The sequence below is a fragment of the Thermobia domestica genome, chromosome 5 (assembly GCF_964235325.1).
Source record: "Thermobia domestica chromosome 5, izTheDome1.hap1.1, whole genome shotgun sequence".
Taxonomy (NCBI): Eukaryota; Metazoa; Arthropoda; class Insecta; order Zygentoma; family Lepismatidae; genus Thermobia; species Thermobia domestica.
Genome location: NC_137458.1, coordinates 190,436,724 through 190,459,097, shown reverse-complemented (window position 1 = coordinate 190,459,097; position 22,374 = coordinate 190,436,724). Strand labels below are relative to the sequence as shown.

The 22,374-nt window shown below is 37.3% G+C and overlaps 1 protein-coding gene across 8 annotated transcripts in view; it reads right to left on the bottom strand.

Annotated features, from left to right (window-relative positions):
- The window catches only part of LOC145686323 (U2 small nuclear ribonucleoprotein auxiliary factor 35 kDa subunit-related protein 2-like), a 497,978-nt gene that overhangs the window by 374,962 nt on the left and 100,642 nt on the right, over positions 1-22,374 (bottom strand). For 7 of the 8 annotated variants that reach the window (XM_081759527.1, XM_081759531.1, XM_081759528.1 and 4 more), the window contains one exon: positions 4,034-4,125. The exons of the other annotated variant lie outside the window; for it this stretch is intronic. In XM_081759527.1, coding sequence (XP_081615653.1) covers positions 4,034-4,125 — 92 coding nt within the window. The remainder of the gene's footprint in view (positions 1-4,033; positions 4,126-22,374) is intronic. 8 annotated transcript variants of the gene reach the window in all.

The window sequence follows — 22,374 nt, the reverse complement described above, 5'->3', positions numbered from 1 at the left end:
TCACATGAGTGTAGTGATGAGGGTGATTTATGTATATTTGATACGCATACATATTATCAACCATTGTTGTATTAAGATCTTTTCAATACTTTTTGACAACCATCTATGTTGGGTAATTTGTTTCCTAGATATTTGCAGTAGTATCTAATTTCGTCACACCACCTTGTATTAGAATGCAGTGTATGTCACTTCTTATCACCTGTGGTATCCAGTAAAAAAATTGCTTTTGTCTACCTTGTACGGTTTGTTTCCTATGAGAGTTACATCTATTTATCTATCTATCCATATATATACAGGGTGGTAGGTAACCTCACCGACAAACTTTGGGAGGCGATTCCTTACACGAAATGAAATGAAAGAAAAAAGTTCTAATAAACGTGGGCCGAAAAATGTCTTTCAGAGTTATGATCCATTGAAAATTCGAAAAATCACTTTTGAAAACTCCCTAACTTAGAAACTATAGGACCTATCCCAAGCGGTTTAAGGAATTACACAGGAACTACTATGTTCTCTATCTAAATATCCGTGTTTTACCATTTTCCGTTATCGGTGAAAGGAACTGTGAAAAGGAAGTTGAAGTAAAGGGTACTTCTTTAAGTACTAATGGTGCGTTCATTTCGCTGGTACCGGTGAATTCTGAAACATGGATATTTAGAAACAGCGTATACCAGTTCCTGTGTAATTCCTTTTAAGCCGCTTGGGATAGGCTTTATAGTTTCTAAGCCAGGATGTTACGAAATGTGATATTTCGAATTTTCGGTAGTTCATAACTCTGAAAGGAGACGTTTTTCGACCCATGTTTATTAGAACTTTTTTCTTTCATTTCGTATAAGGAACCGCCTCCAAAAATTTGTCAGTGGAGTTTCCTACCATCCTGTATATGTATTTATACAGAACCGGTTGTTAAAAAATTAGAAAATGAAATGAAATCTTTAAGTTTTACGTCCCACGTTATGCCGGTTAGGCTAAAGGAGACGGTGATGATGAATAATGAATGAAATGGTGGAATGAAGAAAGTGGAAGGAAACAGGAGAACCACGAGGGAACCCACGCACACGTTAAAAAATTAGAATAACATCACTGGTTGTTAGTAAAAGGCAAGAAATCTTAACAAAAAATTTACTACACGATTCTGAAATATATGTTTAAAATCGTTTTAAACTGTTCAAAATGTTTAACATGTTTTATTTCGTGTCTGTTTTAAAACATGTTTAAGCATCTTTTTCATGTTATAAACATATGTTTTGTTCTTTTTAAAAACAGCTGTTTTTTTTAACCTTGCTTGAAAATGATGGGATACGTGTTCGCCGAGATTTCCATTTAACCAACCGGTCCGAACAAATGACTGAGTTTAAACTATACAACAGCTAATAGCTTTTACATTACAAAATATGTTGTAACTCTCGATATCCCGCCCGGTGGCACGTATAACTTTGAGATCCGTCTAGTTATATCAAATGCAAACACAATTGTCTCATTCGGATCTCAGCTCCGCCACTTCCTGACCCTCCCTTGTAAGACTAGGCCTGGTATTATTTACTAGTTCTATTTTGAATATTATTAACTACAATATACGTCTATATATTTATAAAAAATATTAAGTAACCGGCAAGGTGCGCCTTGCAAAGTTAAACTTAAAGGTCATCAGAAATGCTCCCAATGAACTTGGGGACTCAGAAAGCTATGGATTTGACACTATAAATTGTCATTTTCAATTACTTTTACACGTCACAATTTCACACACCTCTTCCGGGTGCTAATGGGGGCTTAACTTATATGCCATCTGGAATTATCTGCGCGACCCTCGAAAGTATGGATTCGACACTAATGTCGGTCTTTTTTTTTATCATTTTGATGTCAGTCCCTTTCATTCCTATTAGGAGAGCAAAGTGGTATTGCCACCGCTACGGTTGAATTTGGTCTTAAATAGCATTAAAACTTCTTCCAATTAACTTAGCGACCAGTACCGCAGTTAGAAGCTCGGCGTCCCTACGCACTTTTGCTGTCGGCGCCCCCTACAATTACATATTTCTCCACCCCTTCATCGCTAACTTAAACATAAAAATTTATTCAATTATGCTTAATCAGCGAATTAACAATTTATTACATTTAAATACCACTCACTACATGCTACAGTTATAACTAAGTAACAAGAAGTAACAAACGGGAAATATGTTCAGAATTATTTTCAGATTTTTTACGCTATCATTAAACATATTGAAATAGTAAAAGAGGATTGTTCATGAAATAGTATATTTGCTCTTGATTTTTTAACAAAAGAAACACTGACCAAAGCTTCAACACATACTGTATTTTAAACTATAATATGTAACGGTTTCGCATACCTAACATATCCTTCCCTAACTTTTTCATACGAAAAAAATTAAAGTATTATTTAATTTTTAAATTTTGCGCTCTCCAAACATGTTGCGCTTTAGCCATGGGCCTAGTTGGGCTAATGGGAAACGCGGCACTATTAGCGACGCTGAAAACTTATGATTCGGCACTAGTATCGCTTCATTTTGAGATTTGCACGTCCCTACGTAACCAACCTGGATGCTAATGAGAGCGTAATTGGAGTTAAGTGGTATTGAAAGTAGAACTATTTACCTTAGCAACCACGAAACTATGGATTCGATACTATTATTGATTCTTTACTAGCATTTTTTAAATGTATCCCGACAGTATTCTTTTCAGATAGTAAGAAATATGGTTAAAATTGCTCTAAACATATCAGAATTATGTTGAAACACACACATACATCATTTTATATATATAAATACAGAGAAGATAGCGACCAAGCGAGAGCGAGAGAGACCCAAGGTATCACCAATTCCATATTACAAAAGCATTTAGGTATTGAACTGAAAATCTGTGTAAAGATTTTCCGTTATGGCATGCTTCATAATGACAATTCTAGTCTGTTCACATGAATTTTGGGGTTCAGGAAGTTCTTGCGAGCATTCCGACTTTGGATATTCTTTATTTATACCCTCCCTTTATGCCTCGTATAACAGACATATTTCAAGAACATAAGACATGCTGTAATGAGAATGTTGTGAAGTACTCTCTATATGAAAAATAGCTGCTAATCAATATGCTACATAACTTATTTATTGCTATTATACGATTATCTTAATTTGTATTTAACATTCACATATATAATACCAACGTAATGTGAACGTCTATCTCAATGTTATATTTTAAACATATTACTTATGTTCTGCAATGATTATATGAAAATATATACAACTGATGTATTTTAATGTAATTATTTTATAATTTTTCATGCATTGCGGAAAATAGAATTTCATACAACAAAAAAAGAATTGGCTCAGATGGAAATCGAATATACGACCTCACGACTTGAAATCCAACGGTTTACCATTGAGCTAACATGACTACTCTGGGCTACCATCTTCTAACGAAATACAACTCGCTTTTCAGGACAATTACATTTATATCCATTGCAAACGCTGTTTTTGTTCTACTTTGTCTTTTATTTTGCTACGCAGGCGAGAATTATGTTCGATTTCTTTCTTTTATGGAAAGCTAAATGACAAACAAGCATGTGCTGACATTGATAAAAGGTTTCGAAATATTGTATTATTAAGTATTTAATCAATGTTGCTTTTTTCTACACTTGGTAACAAGTCTTATTGTACTTAAAAGAAGAAAAACATATCTGCACATTTTTTCCCGATTGCAAAGGTTGGCTTCGAGGTTCGAACCTGGTTTACTTTTCTCCGAAGATACTCAAAGTTGAACTTGGATTTTTTTTTGCCTTAAAAAAATAAAGAATGCGGTCATTCTTTATGGAACAGCATGTACATTTCATGTTTTGACATCCTCGAATAGTTACGTTTACGGTGTAGTCGTTTACTTTCATGCAAAAATGCAAAGATTGTGATAATAATCAGGACAATATATACGTATATTGGAATTGCCTTTGGTATAGGGTGAAAATCTGTAGAATATTTAATTCACCTGAAAAAGTCAGATGGGAGTTTCAATTATCTAGTAATGTGCTCACCTTTCATTAAATGTTCATCTCTTTCTCTTGCTCTCTGCTGTCGAATCTTCTTTCTTCGTAGCTTTCTAATTTCTTTTCTCCAGCTTCTGTGTCTGAAAACAAATTATATCATATTACTGGAGATTAATCACAAGAACGGTTCTTCACAAGTACACTATAATTTACCTTGCTCTTTCAGACGATCTTTCAAAGCATTAAAAATCGGAATTGTTACCAGCTCACCAAATTGGAAGATTACTAGTGGAGCTAAACAGTACATTTTACCTGTCAACATATTTTACTTTTTATTCTTACACCTCTCAAAAGAACTACAGGTGTTCTGAAAGGTTACGTGGAAGATGGGGTTAATTTGAATTGCCAGTTTGTAATAGCTGTTTCCGCTTGATTATATTGTTAGCATTTCTTCAATTAAATCAATTATACAATTACTTTTAAGAGTTTTGTTTACTATGTCGTGAGAGAGTAGAAGAACCAAGTAAATAGTACTGTTACGTGTACACAACGTAACGAAGTTTGGTTCATATGATGTAATATTTTTTAATTATTATATAAAGCGGAAGTGGCATAGATTTATACCATTACCAATTTAGTAGAGATTATAAAGTAGAGATGGAATATATTTTTGGTTACTTAACTGATTACAGAAAACTACAGGGTGCGGCACGTAAGTGAACACATAAAATGAAATGTAATGTATTGAATATGATTAACTACAACACATAAATGAAATGTAATGTATTGAATATGACTACTCACCTTCACAGCAGGTGCTGAAAGTGTCCTCCGCCCACTTCAACACACATGTGAGCACGATTGTGGAGATTCATATATACCCTTGTCAGTTCTTGTGTTGTAATGCTATTGGTGACATCCTGGATCCTGGTCTTGAGTTCTTCAATTGTGTGTGGATTTGTTTCGTATACTCTTCCCTTTAACAGTCTCCATAAGTAAAAGTCACACATGGACAAGTCTGGTGACCGAGGAGGCCACAAGCCTTTGCTGATTGTGCTCTCTGGTGTAAACATCTCATGCACAAGGGACAATGATGCAGCTGATGTGTGGCATGTTGTACCGTCCTGCTGAAAGTAACATAACTGACGCTCCTCTTCGGTCAAGTGTGTATAAAACTCCTCCAGGATTCCCATATACACGTCACTGTTCACTGTCGTCTCAAAGAATATGGGCCCAATAACGCGTGTGGCGGAAATGGCACACCAAACACCAATCTTCTCATCATGCAAGGGTACCTGGTGGATTGCGTGTGGATTTTCTGTCGACCAATACCGATTGTTTTGGGAATTTACGTACCAAGACAGGTGGAACCACGCCTCGTCACTCATGATGAGCATTAGTGGATCCAAGAAACCACTGGCAACATTGCTCAACAGCCATGAACAGAAATGCACCCTCTTCTGCAGGTCAGGCTCCTTCAGTTCTTGCACAACACTTATCCGGTAAGGTTTTAACTTCAGTCCCCTTAAAACACGTCTGCAACTTCTCTCACTCGCATGAACCTGTTGACTCAATCTCCTGGTTGACTTTCGAGGACTTCTTGTCATTATCCCCTCCACCTGCATCTTTAATTCAGATGTGCAGACAGATGGTCGTCTGTTCCTGGGAGCATTTTGAACCGATACTGTACGCCGCCATTTTTCAATCAATTCCTGAATGGTGCTTTTTGCTGGCACAAAACGTCCTGGAAATTTCTCCCGAAACAAATTCTTTGTTTTCACAAAAGATCCAGTGAGAATGAACCCTTCAACAATGGCAACACGCTCGGGTATCGAATACGGCATTATCACACACTGACACTCACCCGGCTTAACACAACCAGGCCTTTCTTCTCAACTGGTTTCGACAAGTTTCACTGGCTGCGGCTGCACGTGACTGCTGCAGGTCACGTAAGTCGACCCGACCTCGACACGCCATCTCTTGGTAGGAAGGTAGATTATTTAAGTGTTGCCAAAAACACAATATACCAGAATATTACGACGGGCCGGTTTTACGTGCCGCACCCTGTATTTCTCTCTATCTGTTGCCGTTTTCACTCTACGTCAATTATTGTTAAAATCAGAAGTGTTTGATTTCTACTAAGAGCAAGTTGAGAGGAAAAGATGGTCTCTATTACTACGATGCTAAACCAATCCATAAAACTGTCACTTGCTACCTCTTAGCGTTCTTGCTCTATATAGATCAATACCGAAAATGGAAGACGTAGCGGATTTCTATAATTTCCAGTTTTGGTAGAGACTTAAGAATGGGTATGAAATGCATTGTTGAGACGCCTAATCGATTACAGAAAGCTGTTTCTCTCTATTCATAACCGCTTATATTCTATACCGATCAATTGGAGAGATTAGAATGGAAATTAAATATATTGTTGGGACGCTTAATGAATTCCAGAAAACCGCTTCGCGTACTCCGTTACTGTCTTCACTCTATAACGATCAAAGTTAAAACCGCAAGTGGTTGATTTGTGCTATTTCCAGTTTTAGTAGAGAGATTCGAGTAAAGAGAGAATCTTGGAATCTTAATTAACTGTATCAAATTACTTCTCGCTATCTATTACCGTTTTCACTCTGTAACAATCAGCGTTAAAACCAGAAATGATTGACTTCTACCACTTTCGGTTTGAACAGTTAATTAATGGAAAAGATGGTACCTATTATTAGAACGCTAAATCGATTTCACAGAATCACTTCTCGCTATTTCATAGCGGTTTTACTCCATGTAGATCAATATTTATTTATTTATCATTTACCTAGAACAAAGCTGTTGCTTCTTTTACAGTCGGCAGGGTTGGCAAAAACCATGGTTTTTATTGAAAAAACAACAAAAAGTTTTTTTGTTTAAACCTGTTTTTTTTGGGGGGGGAGAGGGAAGGTTAAACCAGTTTGTTTTTTTTTTTGGTTTAAATAATTTGCTCTATGTATTTATATCACATATGGATAGAAATGAGTTTGTTTCGCCTTGGTGTCATTATGCAACCGGGTTATACTGGAAGGGGACCTATAGCTTAAAGAGGAATCCAAACCGTTGCTCGCGTTCCGAAAGAAATTATCCTCCATTTGAACTCGAAACCGGGACTAATTGGCCACAAATACGATACGTCTGCCGACTCACTCACGAAGGACTCCTGATAAAAATACGTTGAACTAATCTTTACATACTTGTTAATATAATTGTCAACAGTCATTTCAGAAGGACAAAAATATAAACAGTTGCACAAGTGAAACCATTATACAGAATTACTTATGGACAATTTCAAATACTGCAGAGTACAGAAGAACTAATTTAGTCCAAGTTAGTTCACTATGACTTACTACTCCAAGTTAAAAAATACGACTTAATTTGCATATCACTACGAAAAGTGACTAAAGATATGAATTATTTGAGTCCACTTTGGCTCTGACCATTTTATACATAAATAGATACCAAAGATACTTCTGATTTCAATAAATGCCTCTCGAGGGGTTTGTATGACTCCCCTCCCCCAACAAACGTATGGCATTTCGATGTATTTTATCAATAGTTAACATTATTAACACGAAAAAAATATTTAGAATTTCTTTAATTGCAATTGCGTAACAAACTATTAAAAAATCACAAAAGAAACATTCATAAACTTATTAAAAAAAGTTGCCTTTGTAGTATAATCTCTTTGAGTAATGAATGGGGAATTTAGGTCTGAACATAATACGAATAACATACGGGAGTGAAACGTAATAACCCACAAATATTTGTTCAACAAGATTTTACGAACACCTACACTTTTACAAACATTTTTCGTTTTTTGGTTTAAACCAACCAACCCTGACACTAGGTATTACTATAATTGTAATAAATATCAATACTTATTACGAACATGAAAAGAGATAAATTATAATCAAATCGAACAATAAAGGAACATGCATATTATATATATACGAGGGTAAGTCAACTGAAAACCATAAAAGTAGAAATAAAAATCCGCATATGGCGCCAGTGAGCTGTGAGTTGGCATTCCAGTTTACGATAGTATGCCGGATCTCTCCTAAGTGGCAGCAGCCGGCAGATGCACAAACACCGGCGCAACAACAGTTCCAAATTGGCAGCCCCACTAGCCACATGCACCGTTGAAGCCATCATTTTGGAAAACCGCCGTGTGACAATAGACGAAATTGCAGCATGTGTACACATGAGTCATGGATCGGCACATCATATTGTGAATGATGTTCTCCAGTTTCATAAGGTGTCTGCAAGATGGGTGCCCCGACAACTGACGCCTGAACTGAAACAGCGACGTGTTGATGCGTGCGAAGACCTTTTGTGGCGTGCTGAACGTCACGGTAATGCCTTCCTGTCACGAATCGTCACTGGTGACGAAACATGGGTGCATTACCATCAGCCTGAAACAAAGCGAGCGAGCAAGGAGTGGCGGCAGGAAGTTCCACTCCGATGAAGACGTACGCAACGCGGTGCACGAGTGGTTGCGCCGTCGCCCAAAAAGACATTTTTTCTGCAGGTATTCAGGCTCTTCCGAAGCGCTGGCGGACTTGCATTGAACGAGGAGTGGACTATGTTGAAAAGTGATTTACTTCTGTACCCTGTGTGACCAATAAATAATATTTAAAAAATAATTATGGTTTTCATTTAACTCCCCTCGTATATATATATATATATATATATATATATATATATACACGAGGGAAGGTCAATAAGTTTTTATCCTCACTATAAAGGGATAGAGCGAGAAGGGCCAAATACACACATATGATTGTTTTTTCTCTACATAGTTACCAAGCAAAGTAACACATTTCTGCAACCGGTCTTTCAGCTTCCACAACCCCTCTTTGCAGAAAGTGTCACATTGGCTAGAAAACCAGTGCTCCACTGCAGCAATGATCTTTGCATCTGAAGAAACGCCATCCTTTCAGAGATTGTTTCAGTTTTGGAAACAAGAAGAAATCTGAGGGCGCGAGGCCAGGGAATATGGAGGATAGGGAAGTAATTTGTAGGCGTTGGACAAAATTCATGGTTTCCTGGGCTTTGTGGGCTGGCGCTTTTCCTTTAGGACATCGCGAAGTTCTCCCAGCAGACCTCTGTAATATGATCCAGTCACACTATGTCCATAAGTTAGGAATCCGTAATAGTAACGCCCTTACAATCCTAGAAAACTGAAAGCATGAATAGCAGAAGGATGCACCGGGCCATTTTAGGGGTTGGAAAACTGCTATGTTTCCACTGTTTACTCATCACTTTAGTTTCTAGGTCAAATTGATATACCCAACATTCAACCATTTTCACGAAACGATCGAAAAAGTCGTTCTCATTGGGTACACAGAAAACGTTGCTGTTTTGAAAAGGAGTCAGTAACCTGGTAACCCACCCTGCGGACACGTTCGATAGGCGTAGGTGATCATGCAAGATAGTGGATACTGAGCCATGGGAAATCTTCAACTCATTAACAATAGCATTTACGGTAATTTGGCTGTCGTCCACCACTAGGAGTTTCACTTTCCGAATCACGTCATCATCAATCGCTGAACACGGTCTCCCCTCTGTAGATTCGTCCTCCAAACTCATCCGTCTACATTTCAATTGTCTCTTCCATGTTCCAATAGTGTTTAAAAATGGGCACTTTTCACCATAAACAGTTTTCATCTCTATATAGACGTCCTTGGTTTTCATCCCCTTTACATGGAGGAACTTTATAACCGCGCGATATTCCACTTTTGCTATTTCTACAATTTCACTCTTTCCAGACGCCGTATCTTCAACAGTTTCGAACGTAGAAGTATAAAATATACACATTAGTATCACCAGACATCGCCGCATTTCGTACATTATTTGCATATAAATAGTTAAAAACATTTCTATACGAGCCGCGGTGGCTCAGTGGTAGAGCGTTCATCTCAGGTACAGGGACCGAACCCCAAGTTCCTGGTTCGATCCCAGCTCGCGCCAAGTGAACTTTATGGTGGACAAACACTGTGCGCTTGGATTTCCTCGGGGTTCTCCCGTTTCCTCCCACTTCTTTCATTCCACCATTTCATTCATTTCTCATCATCACCGTCTCATTTGGCCTATCCGGCATGACCGTGGGGCGTAAAACTAAATATATCATTTCACTTCTAAACGAGGACAAAAATATATTGACTGCCCCTCGTGTATAGATAGATGTCCTATCGTACATTCATACATGCATACAACTGAACGATAGCCCCATATATTTAATATATAGAATCGATACATATAAGAATAAACAAGATACATAATCTGTGAGGTTTTACTTCTGTAGAACTATTTATATCAACAATTAATAATTAAAATATCTCAAATGGATAATTTAACAATCTTCGCGTACGGTACAGCATTCATGCCGTAATTTTTCATATAAACTTATGGACTGTGAGCTGTCTCTCCATACTCCTTGCTCGGTTGCTACATAAATTGATGCACCAATGATGTCTGTTTTTACTCCTAACCTCCCTTCTCCGCAATTACAGAAGAAAGACTACTTCTGGCTCTTTACTAGTAGGTAACGTTCCCATTATAGCCGACACGTTCCCCCGTGGAATGGCTATGCTTATGCGTTGAATCAGGAAACTTTTTGCTCGATTATCTCCTGATTTCATTGATAGACGGTCGCCAAATTCTTTTATAAATTTGAGGCCTCCTTCTTCCCAAGAAGCGCTAGACTCAATTGCTATTGCGACAAAAGCAATAGTTATCGAGTAGATTGCTATATTTATTCCTTTTTTCTTTCGCTCTTCGAGCAGCTACGAATCCAGCTTGTACTGAGGCATATTGTAGGTTGGAGGGGGCATAGGTGTCTGAACATGTGAAGTCCCAAATCAATGCCTTTCCTTTCTTCCAAGGTACTAATGTCATACCATCGGGTCTTTTTCCGTCAGATCGGCTGCATCCAATCGGTTCTCTCACTGCTGGGACCCCTGCTGATATTAATGCTCTTAATATTATATCATTTACATTTGAATGACATGGGTGTCTGCCTGCGCTGCTTTTGCACGACAAACCGTGTAATCCTTTTTTATCTACAAAGGTGTTACAAATGGGGCAGTGATGTGGTTCACATATATCTGCTCCCAACCGTAGTGCAACTGATACTTGGAAGCTCTCATTGGATAGGTGTAGGCCCAGAGGTGGTGATGATAGAGCTTGAAGCCATGCTCCGTTTTCTGGAGACATGACCGCCAAAAGTCTGGCCTTATCTTCAATGTTATTTGTAGTCTGCAATAAAGAAGCTGCTTGGCAATTAACGATGGGCTCGTCCCAAGCCGACTGATGTTACGATTTTCGAGAGCCGGAGGGTCTAACCCAACAAAATTTGTCTATTTAGCTATGCAGTCCAACACATCTGGATTGGTGATTTCGTCGTTATCCCATTGAAGAAGAGAACTAACTATTTGATTTGCACCGTAGGAAGACGCTAAAAAATACAGAATAGCCATATCTGTGGCGCGCCGGATTCCAAGGCCTCCATTTTTGACTGGTAAAGAAGCTTGTATCCAAGAGTTGTTATTAAGAGAACAATTGAGGATGGATTCCAGACCAGTTTTTAGAGTATCGTCATACTTTTCCAATAGGGCATCTTCCTTCCAAGATAAAGAGCATCGGAGGAAATAAAATAATCTCAGCATTCCAAATCAAGCCCTTAACAGATAAAAAGCAGAATGGGCTGAAAGCTTGGAAAGTCGTGACAAAAAAGAAATCTACTTTGGAGGTCAATATATTTTTAGTTGAAATACGAACATATTATGTAACATCCAAAAATCTATATTTTTACAGTCTCTAGTTAAGATATTGTGGTCTCTTGTAATTCTAACTAGTGGTCAGTTTTGATGTACAACTTAATTTCATTTTTCAGGATAAAACATTTGTGGAGTAGCCTACGTAAATTAGTTACCTAGTATTAAATCTCAGTTGTACACATTCTTCGCTATCAAATATTCCATTTACCACTTTGAACAAAAATATCTGGTATGCAATTTGCCTTCTAGCAATTAAATTATCACATTTAAATTCATTACTCAAACTTGTATATGAAATATTTTCTTTGTATGATTTTTTCTACTTTTTCTAATACAGATGTCGTAAGAACTTGTTTTGAATTCTCTCATTTTCTTGGCATAACATTGATAAAGGGGATTTCATACCACAGAAGCATAACCATACTCTCCAACTTACTTCTAATGAGGATACTCAATAATATTATTAAAGTTTTGCAGCTTACTAGACCTTTTCAATTCCTCAGTAAAAACCTCTAAGTTCTGAATGATTCATTAACGTATTGTTCTATATGTGCTTTCAAATAAAGTTTACAAATTGAAATTGAAGCCAAAAATATTGAAACCGTAAGTCGTAATGGATTTCTACCATTTCAGTTTTGCTAGAGACTTAATTATGTATATGAAATAAATTGTGAGACGCTTAATCGATTGCAGAAGAAAAAATGAAATGAAATTTTTGAGCTTTACGTCCCACGGTTATGCCGGTTAGGCTAAAGGAGACGGTGATAATGAGAGATGAGTGAAATGGTGGAATGAAGAAAGTGGGAGGAAACGGGAGAACCCCGAGAAAACCCACGAGCACGGTGTTTGTCCACCACAAAGTTCACTTGGCGGGGGCTGGGATCGAACCCGGGACCCCAAGCACCAGAGGTGAACGCTCTACCACTGAGCCACCGCGCCCCCCGTTAAAACAGGGAGTAACTGATTTTCTACCACTTCCAATTTCCATACAGAGATCAGAGTGAAGATTGAATATATTGTTGGGATGTTTAGCCTATTGCAGAAAGCCGCAACTCACTGTCCGTCACCGTTTTTACTCTATAATGATCTAAGTTAAACCGAAAGTGACTAATTTGTGCTATTTCCGGTTTTAACAGAAGGATTGGAACGAAGAGAGAATATATTCTTAAGATGCTTAGAAAACTGTTGCTAGCTGTTACCATATTCGCTTTAGGACAATGAACGTTAAAACGGAAAGTGACTGATATCTACTACTTCTGATTTGAATAGTGACAGTGGCGTAGCACACTTTTGCGGGCCCCCCTGCAAAGTATAGAGAAGGGGCCCTAGTTGTAAAGCCGATAGAAGTAAGATTGAAGTTCTACTTCTTTAAATCTTTATTCATCGCAAGACTTCGGGGCCCCCTATACGTCGCCCCCCCCCCCGCACTGCGGGGGCTGCGGGGGCAGCTGCTACGCCACTGAATAGTGAGTTAATGGGGAAAAAGGTACCTATTCTGAAAACTCTAAATCGAACCCACAACACCGTTTCTCGCCATTTCTTAGCATTTTTGCTTTATGTAAATCAATATTGAAACCGGAAGTCGTGGATTTCTACCATTTCCAGTTTTAGAATAAAGGATGGAAATCAAATGTATTGCTAAGATGTTTAATCAACTGTAGCAAACCTTTTCTCTATCTATTAGCCTTCCTACTCCATAACGATCAACGTTAAAACTTGTAGTAGTTGATTTTCTGCTACTTCCAGTTTTAAGAGATTAGAATGGAGATTCAATACATACTTGAGACGCTTAATTGATTGCAGAGAACCACTTTCTGCTATCTGTGATCGTTTTCACTTATAAACGATCAACGTTAAAATCAAGTGGTTAATTGCTGAGTTGAGTTGATTTTGAGCTTAACGTCCCGTTCAGCAGCGAGGCTATATGAGACGCGGACCTACTGATTAACGTGGAATCCGAACCACATGAAGTGGTTAATTGTGTCACTTCGGGTTGCAATAGAAAGATTAGAGATGAAGATATTGTGGGAACGCCTAATTGATTACAGAAAATCGCTTCTTGTTATTTGTTACGGTTTTTATCGTAAGGCGATCAATGTTAAAACTGGAACTAAGTGAATCCTGCCACATCCGATTTGAATAACGGGTTAAAGGGAGATGATGTTAACTCTTACAACTGTAGCATCATCAATTGATTCCAATAACCAGCTTCTCTCTATCCACTACTCTTATTGTTCAATTAAATCAATATTGAAATAAGAAGTTGAAGTGGAAGTTCTAACACTTAGAGTTTTGGTATAGAGCTAAGGATGGAGATGTAATGATATATTAGGACACTTAATCGATTACAGAAAACCGCACCTCTTCATTGCCGTTTTCATTCTATAGCGATCAAAGTTAAAACCGGAAATATTTAATTTCCACTACTTCCAGTTTACGTATCGCCTCCAAAAACGAACTCGGACTCGCATCCTAACTTTTAATCTTCTACATTTTCACCAAATTTTGTGATGACTGGTCAAGTAGCTCCGAGATTTTTTCTCTCTCTCGGAAGGACAAGGTAAATATATAGATGACTTTTGGTAAACCAAACTCCTTAAAAATCTCACAGCTAGGCTGGCAAGCACTTGAATCACGCTCTTCTATTTGCAGCAGAGTTGTACAGTCCGCGGCATAAAATTTGTTACAAAAATTCTAAGTCCAAATGAATAACAAACTCTTGCCCAGCTTTCTTATGCATTCCCGCAATACATGTATCAATCGATTAGTTGTTTCTAGTATTTATTCCAACTCCTCCCCGTCCTCCACCTCTCCTTGTCTAAAGCAGTGTGTGTGACGTAGTACACTCTTTCCATTCAGCTGAAAAAAAAACAGGAATCAAGTTTACAACGTTATAGCTTTAAAACAGTCTTTTCCATTCGTTTGTTCTGAAATATTTTTAAGAGCCTAAATTAAAGGAAAGTCACACAATCTTCCCAGAGCTTCATAAACATCTTTAGTTTCATTCTTTTCTTTCTTTAAAGAGTGCAAGCTAGTAAGATGCTCCCTAAGAAATCTATGGAAATTGCCAAGAGCTCTAAAATATCTACGGACAGAAACGAGTTTTATTCAATGATTCATTTAATTTCTTTTCAGTAAGTGCAAGCAAATATTTCAGGGGCGTCATTTGGGCAGGACAGGAGAGTGTAATTCCCCCTCTCTTGAGCTTCATAAATACGTATTTTTTGATCAAATGTATAGTAATACACTAATAAAAAGTGAAAATCTTATGTCCCCGGAGACTCTCTTCTCCCCCCCCCCCCCCCGAATAAAGTCTAAAAGACACTGGTTTTAACAACAAACCTATAGAGTTACGATAGCACATTGCTAAAGAGCTTACATTTGGTTTCAAAAGTCGAAGGTTTGATCTCAAGCCATATGACTTCCTGGGTGACATTGAGAGAGAGAGAGAAAGAGACAGAGAGAGGGATTCAAGTATGGAGACAGAGAGGGATGATTTGTATACACAGATTTAGAATTGGGGAAAAAATGATCGGACATCATTCGTATTATGACGAAAATTCTGATTTTGTGAAAGATAAGAAGGGAAGTTTTCGAACTGCGAGGATCACATTAGGCAGTTGTCGAATTAATGTGGAGAACTCTTTTTAGAGCATCAGATGATTACGAAAGGAGAGAAAGATCTTCAGAACTGAGGAATTAAGATTTTAAAAAATCTGATTTCGGCGACGGGTTTCGAACCACGAACCTTGTGGTTATCGAACCATGACTTTATCCATTTTGCTACGGAGAATTCTATTACTGGTTCACATACGTTTCCCTTAGCTGCGTTGAAAGCTACCTTAAGGGGATATTCCAAAAGTTGACTCGGTGGATGCGCCGTTCAGATAGGACGTAAACCTCTTGTAACTTAGTTACAATGTGCAAAATGAACTTCCTCTTCTTCAGGACACTTTTTAAAGCTTTAAAATTTGTTACTATTGTTTTAATTAAGTTACATTTGATAGAACCATCTGATAAAGTAGTGCCAAGCCCTGTGCGTCATTGTCTGTTAGGTGAATGGTTAATATAAGTTACTCCTACGTGGATGGTCCGAGCTTCCAATCAAGACCATTCTTATTGATTATTTGATTTGAGCTAAGCTCATATTGTATATTCCACAAGTTCAAGTTTGAAGTAATGTAGTCACAGCTAGTTTAATTCGAAATAATTTTCCAATATTATATTTGTTACTAAATTTACATGGCACTCCTCACTTGTTTGTAGCCCTGCATAAATGCAAAATTGTTTTAAAAGTATATTTTACTTTCAAGTTTTAATGTTTTTTAAAATTGTCCAACTTTATTTTATAATTATTTTCTATTTCTTAATTATAACATATGTTCTATTTATATTGTATTCTATGTTACACGTTTATTATTTATATTTTATGTCTTACCTTTGAAGAGGAGCTTTTGACAATTCAGAGCAGCAGGGACATACACAGGATGCAGGCCTTGGCAATCCAGAGCTTTTGCCCGCACGAAATCACTACTTTTTTGTTTTAGTGCAGTCGCTTGGTACAAATTTCAATAAGAATATTTCTTTTCTGGATACCAGAATAAAATTTGGCATAGTTATTTAGATGGTAATACACAATAAAAAACCACCGGGACACAAGTCATAGGAGCTTCTATAAAAGGAGGGGAGGGAGATAATAATTGCAATTAAGTTCTTTGGCAGTAGGGTGATAAATAGAAAGTAAAGGGAGTAAAATTAAATAATATGGGAGCATTTACTTAATTATTGCGTGTTAAGGTAGAATATAGTGTCCCTGGTGGATGAGTGGCTCCACTTGTCGCCTTGCAATCAAGGGGTTCCGAGTGCGATTCCCGGTGGGGACACAAATGGTTCGGATCCTTCGTTAAACTGTAGGAGCCGTCCTTAGAAAGCCATTATCATCCCATGGAAGGCAATGGCAACACCACCATGGGTTCACCTTGCCCAGGGACCTTCGGGCCAACTACCTGCCCTCGGACAGAACACCCATCATCATCATCATCAACATCAAGTAGAATATTAAAAATAAAATTATATGTACAAAAGTGTGTTTCAAATCTATTCTTTTTTATTTCGAAAATTGCTAAAATAAGAAAGAAACCTTAATGAATATTCCTTCCTTCCTTTCTTTTTTAAAAAGAAATTGCGAACAATTTTAAAGAGTACTATATTTTTAATCGTTCCGTACTAGGGATGGAATGCTTTTCTCATTCTCATCTATCAATAACTCACTCACTGCATACATTGTCCATCACAAGAGCATAAGGCGGTACACTGCATGTTCAAGCTTTGACATTTGCATTTATTCATACACATTGTTTTGCAGAGGCAGTAGGTTAATTCCGAATATTTCATTGATACTTCTGGAAGAACTGTCCATAATGGTGTAAGCCATGGTGGGGAATCTGAGACTTTCCATCCCCAGTCGGTAACATTAGGAATGTCAGGTTGACGCTGTAGACACTGTCTCCAAACACTGGCTTGAAACATTGTTCAAGTGATATCTTAGAGCATCTTCAGTAGGGGATATATTTTCAAGGGATATATTCTTCCGTGTGAAAAGTATCCTTCTGCATTCATTGACTGTTTTTGTTACGCCGATTGTGACATACAGAAGCACTGTAAAATACTGTATCATATCAAAATCATCATCAGATAAAATGAATGAGATAGACAATCGAATAAAGACGTCCGTTAGTTCTGGCAGTGTCTTCCACACATTCCAAGCTTTAGTTTTACTAACCCATGAAAAGAAGATACTGTGTCACAACCCGTGTAAGCATGAAAAAACGGCAATGCTTCACAAGTTTCAGGACATAAATTTTGTAACATTTCACAGAGTGAAAGCTGTTTTCTGTTTTTCCCAAAACCGTAAATAAAGTACAAGTTCTGTAAATCGAGAGCCTGCAACACCTTTAGGGCCACTGAAGCAATTATTATTACATCTGAATCTACTGTTGAAATAACAACATTCTTGTGGACACATAAAACTGCATCTTTCACATGTAGAAGAATTGTTGTATCTGCTTCTTCATAAAAATAAACACACTGCTGAACAAGACTGCACTTATTTAATATAAAAACACATTTACACGTGACGTTTCGATCTTCTAGCCAAGATCCTCATCAGACGTACACTCAAGAGACCTTGGACATATACACATCTGAAATATCATCTTTTATGTCAGTGATCCCGAAAACTAACCGTTCGACACAAATATAGGATATTTTCGATTCTTTATTCCTGTCACCCTCCCATTGTCAACTCGAAGCCAACCAAGGCTTATTTTGGACTTACGCAGCATCCACAGTGTCACTTTTCATCTTTGTATATGAATTACACTAATTTCGTTCGTATTTGACTACTTTTACATGTCACCTTCACCTCTTGGTAGGGATTTTTTCAGTATCTCGCCCCCACAACTATGTAGAAATTTCAACCAATTAAGTATAATTATAAATTATCATCTGAAACACAACAGTACGGGTGATCTTTTTCGCAGAGGAATTCGTTAACTACTGTTTCAATATCAATGTATTGGCTTTTTTTGCTGTCCATGCTGAAGATTGCCAAAGGGCTAAACTTCCTTCTGTACTATTGTTCAATGAATATAGGTTTTAGTGGTTTAATTTACTGAATACTCGCTTAGATGTTGCTCTCGTCACAGAAAACGTGATATACAGTTATAAAAGAAAAACGAAACGAAATATTTAAGTTTTATGTTCCACGTTATGCCGACTACGCTAATGGAGACAGTGATGGTGAGAAACGAATGAAATCGTTTAATGAAGAAAGTGGGAGGAAACTGGAGAAACCCGAGAAAACTCATGCACACGGTGTTTGTCCATAATAAAGTTCATTCAGCGCGAGCTGGGATCTAACCAACAACTCCATGCACCATAGGTAGAGTTATAAAAGAATAGGCGTCTAAACTAATACGGAACACTACTATCAATGAGAGTTGTATAAGATTAGATTTTTATTTATTTCATTCTAAGTTGAAATTTCAACCAATCTTGATCCTCATTACTGTTCGAAATCCGGACCAATCAGTATTCCCTACTAGGGTAAAGATTAATTGATCGCCAACAGAAATCCAAAATCCTCTGTATAACCGAACGTTCCATTATTCCATATACACAATTAAGAGTCCAGCGTAACCTACCAGTTAATAAGTTTTCTTATTATTATTATTTTTAACACTTCAAAAATATAGGCTCATAATTAAACCACTGATTCGAAAAAGGGAATAAGTACATAAAAATATTTTTTCCACTTTTAAGCTTTTCTCACCAATTGCAGTGCTACAATACAAGATTCTTCTTCTTGGCGTAGAGTTTGTCAGTTCTTTTGCTACAATTAATCAGTTATACACGTGTTGAAACAAATACAAATACGCCTCGGGAAGGTTTTTTAGCGTTTCTGAAAACTTGGGTCTGATGTACTTATTCCCTTTTGCTGGAAATAGTTGCTGCAAATAGTTGCTGCAAGGACGTGATAAATCTTTTCGGTAGACTTCACAGTCTATAGCTCCTTCACAATTTCCTTTTCATCTAAGGCTAAGTAGTTACATTTTAGACATTGAGGAAAAAGTGTGAAATTAATTAAAACCCTTCAAAGTGGAGTTACGAATCTTCAATGGACCCCATTTTGCTGTTGGCCTCGCTCAACGCACTCCCGTCACTGTTCAGGGTGCACGATGGAGTTTCTCCCTTTTAGGAATACTTTCTAAGACACTACTAGTTTTTTTTTCAGCTGTTTCAATTGAGTTGTATTTGCTAGAACTGTCGGATAAAGGAAACAAAAGATCCTATACTCAAACACAAATCATCTCTCTAGAAGCTCTAATGGAAAACGAAATCAATCGTCGTGAACATGTTACGTTCTTGAAGAGGAAAACAGCAAAACTTTGATTGCACAAACGTATAATGGTATCATTTGCTTGCAAATTTAAAACTTATAGAAGTTGATGGCTTGTTAGGTGAGGGTTAGTGAACAGGATTTTTGTACTGGTGGTCCAGGGTTCGAATCTCGTCCGTTCTTCTTACGTTTTGTTTCTTTAAGCTACACTGAGTTTGTTCATTCCATTTCTTTAAGCTTGAATTAAATCTAATACCAGTTAGTGAATTAAAAGTAGCTAACATTATTTTTAAATACGAGACGTTATTACATGCTTGTCACTAGCTCACAATACTCAACTTTGATATAAACTCTTGCAGCCTTCATTTAACTCATTTCTTGACGTCTTTTGTTACAAAACTCTCAAAAATTGCTTTACCAGATAATGGTGACTGCTTTGAAACCAAATGACAAGTATGAGAATTAAACGTATCATATCTGTAGTTTGGTGTGGAGAAGAAACCAAATAGCGAACGAAAGGTTTAAGAACAACCACGTTATTAATATAAACTATGCCAAAGATTAATGACATATGATTTTAAAAAAATCGAAAGAAATTTTGAAAGAACGAATAATACTAACTTAGAATTTTGTAACTGGAGGCAAGGAAATCTAATTTAAACATACTAAAACATACCATTTAGCGCATATAGAGCGTGGATCTGTGCTCAAGGCGCTAGCTAATAATCTGGAGGTTCTCAAGTCGGAACCATGTGTGAATATTTTGTTTAAATTTAGAATTTTTGGTGATCATTAGTCGGCGATGACACACGTTTAATTGTCTTAAGGTATTTGAATATTTTGATCTTTCAATATTTGAATGATCAAATCTTCAATTATAATAATAATAATAATAATATTAGCAAAGTAATTCAATAACACGTTAATATCTTTAATTATTTATCGATAACAACTCGAACTTAAAACGTCCTCGAATCTAAGCCGCACCCCGATTTCGCTGGGCTAAATTAAAGAAAAATAGTAATATGTTATGGTTTTACTATTACTAAAGCACTCTTTGATATTGGTCATTTTCGATGATTTTATGTATCCCTCTCCCCTCTCCATGTTGGGGGCACGGTATGACAGAAATTACCCCAGGCCCGAATGTCATGTACGTTGAAAATTTGATCGAAATCTGTTGGATGGTTCAAGAGTTGTTCTATTTATTTTTATATATTAATCTCCCCTTCTCTTATCCTCTCCTATGTTCTACCGTCAAAGTGGAAATATTAAAACAGAAGTTTCTAGGCCCGAACGTCGTCTATGTTGAAAATTAGATAGAGATCGGTCAGGTAGTTTAAGAGTTGTTAAGTTTTATTCATTTTTATAGATATCTCCCCTTTCCTCCTCCTACCCTACGTTCTACCATCAAAGGGATATGATAAAAACCACCCCAGGTCCGAACCTCATCTATGTTGATAATTTGATTAAGATCAGTTCGGTGGTTTAAGCGTGATCAAGTCACCAAGACAGCATTTTTATTTTTATTTTTTTTACATAGTCCCCCCTTCCTCTCCCCTACATTGTGAAGTCAAGGCAAAAAATGAAAACATCCCAGGTCCGAACCTTATCTATATTGAATGTTTGATTGATTGGGATCAGTCGGATTGTTCAAGAGTTATTAAGTTTTATTCATTTTCATATATTTACCCTCCCCTCCTCTTCCGCAAGTTCTAATATCAAAACGAAATAACAAAAAGCTTCCCAGGTTCGAATTTCATCTATGTTTAAAATGTGATTGAGAACGATCGGGTAGTTCAAGAGTTATTCACCACCGAACATTGTCACTTTTATTTTTATATTTATAGCTGTTATGTATCTTCCCCCTCTTCTCCATCCTCTACGTTATTCCGTCAAAGTGAAATGGTAAAATCCATCCCTCGCGTTAATCGAGACGGGGACATATTGCCTCATTGCTGACGTCCCCATTAATCCCCCTACTCATACCCTTTAGTGTGTTTTAGTTAGTTTTTTTTTTTTTTTTTTTTTTTTGCCTTCAGTTGCAAATTTCTAAGTTATTTTTCTTTGTTTCAAAATTCTCGTATTTCTTGTATGATAATAAAAGTTAATAATCTTTGACTTGTTTTATATTAATAATCTGAGTTGTTCTTAAACCTTTGGTTTCCAATTTTGTTTTGTCTCTACACCAAACTACAAATATGACAAATTTAATTCTCATACTTTACATTTGATTTCAAAGCGGTCGCCATGAACTGCTTAAAAGCACTTTTTCCGTCACGAAACACCCAGCAGAGGGCGTACGATATCGTCTACAGCAATGAGAGGAAACTCCGCCTTGTTACGTGACGTCACATGAAGCACGTTCCGTTCAAACACCTAAGCAAAGCTATCATTTTGCTTCTGGTGTGAAAATGGCTCACTACCAAGCTTCTGTTAAAAGCAGCGTGATTGCTTTAATTGAGCATGCGGGCATGAACTATAGCGAGGCAGGCGCGAGATATGGCGTTAACCGTGCTACAGCACGGAGGTGGTGGAGATATGAGGAAACAGATGTAAGACGCAAAAGAGGAAGTGGGCGACAAGAAGTTTCCTCTGCCGAAGAAGACCAGAGTGTAATTGCCCAGTGCCGTGAGCACCCTTTCATGGCTGCCCGACAGTTACGAGAGGAAACCAATTTCCCAGGC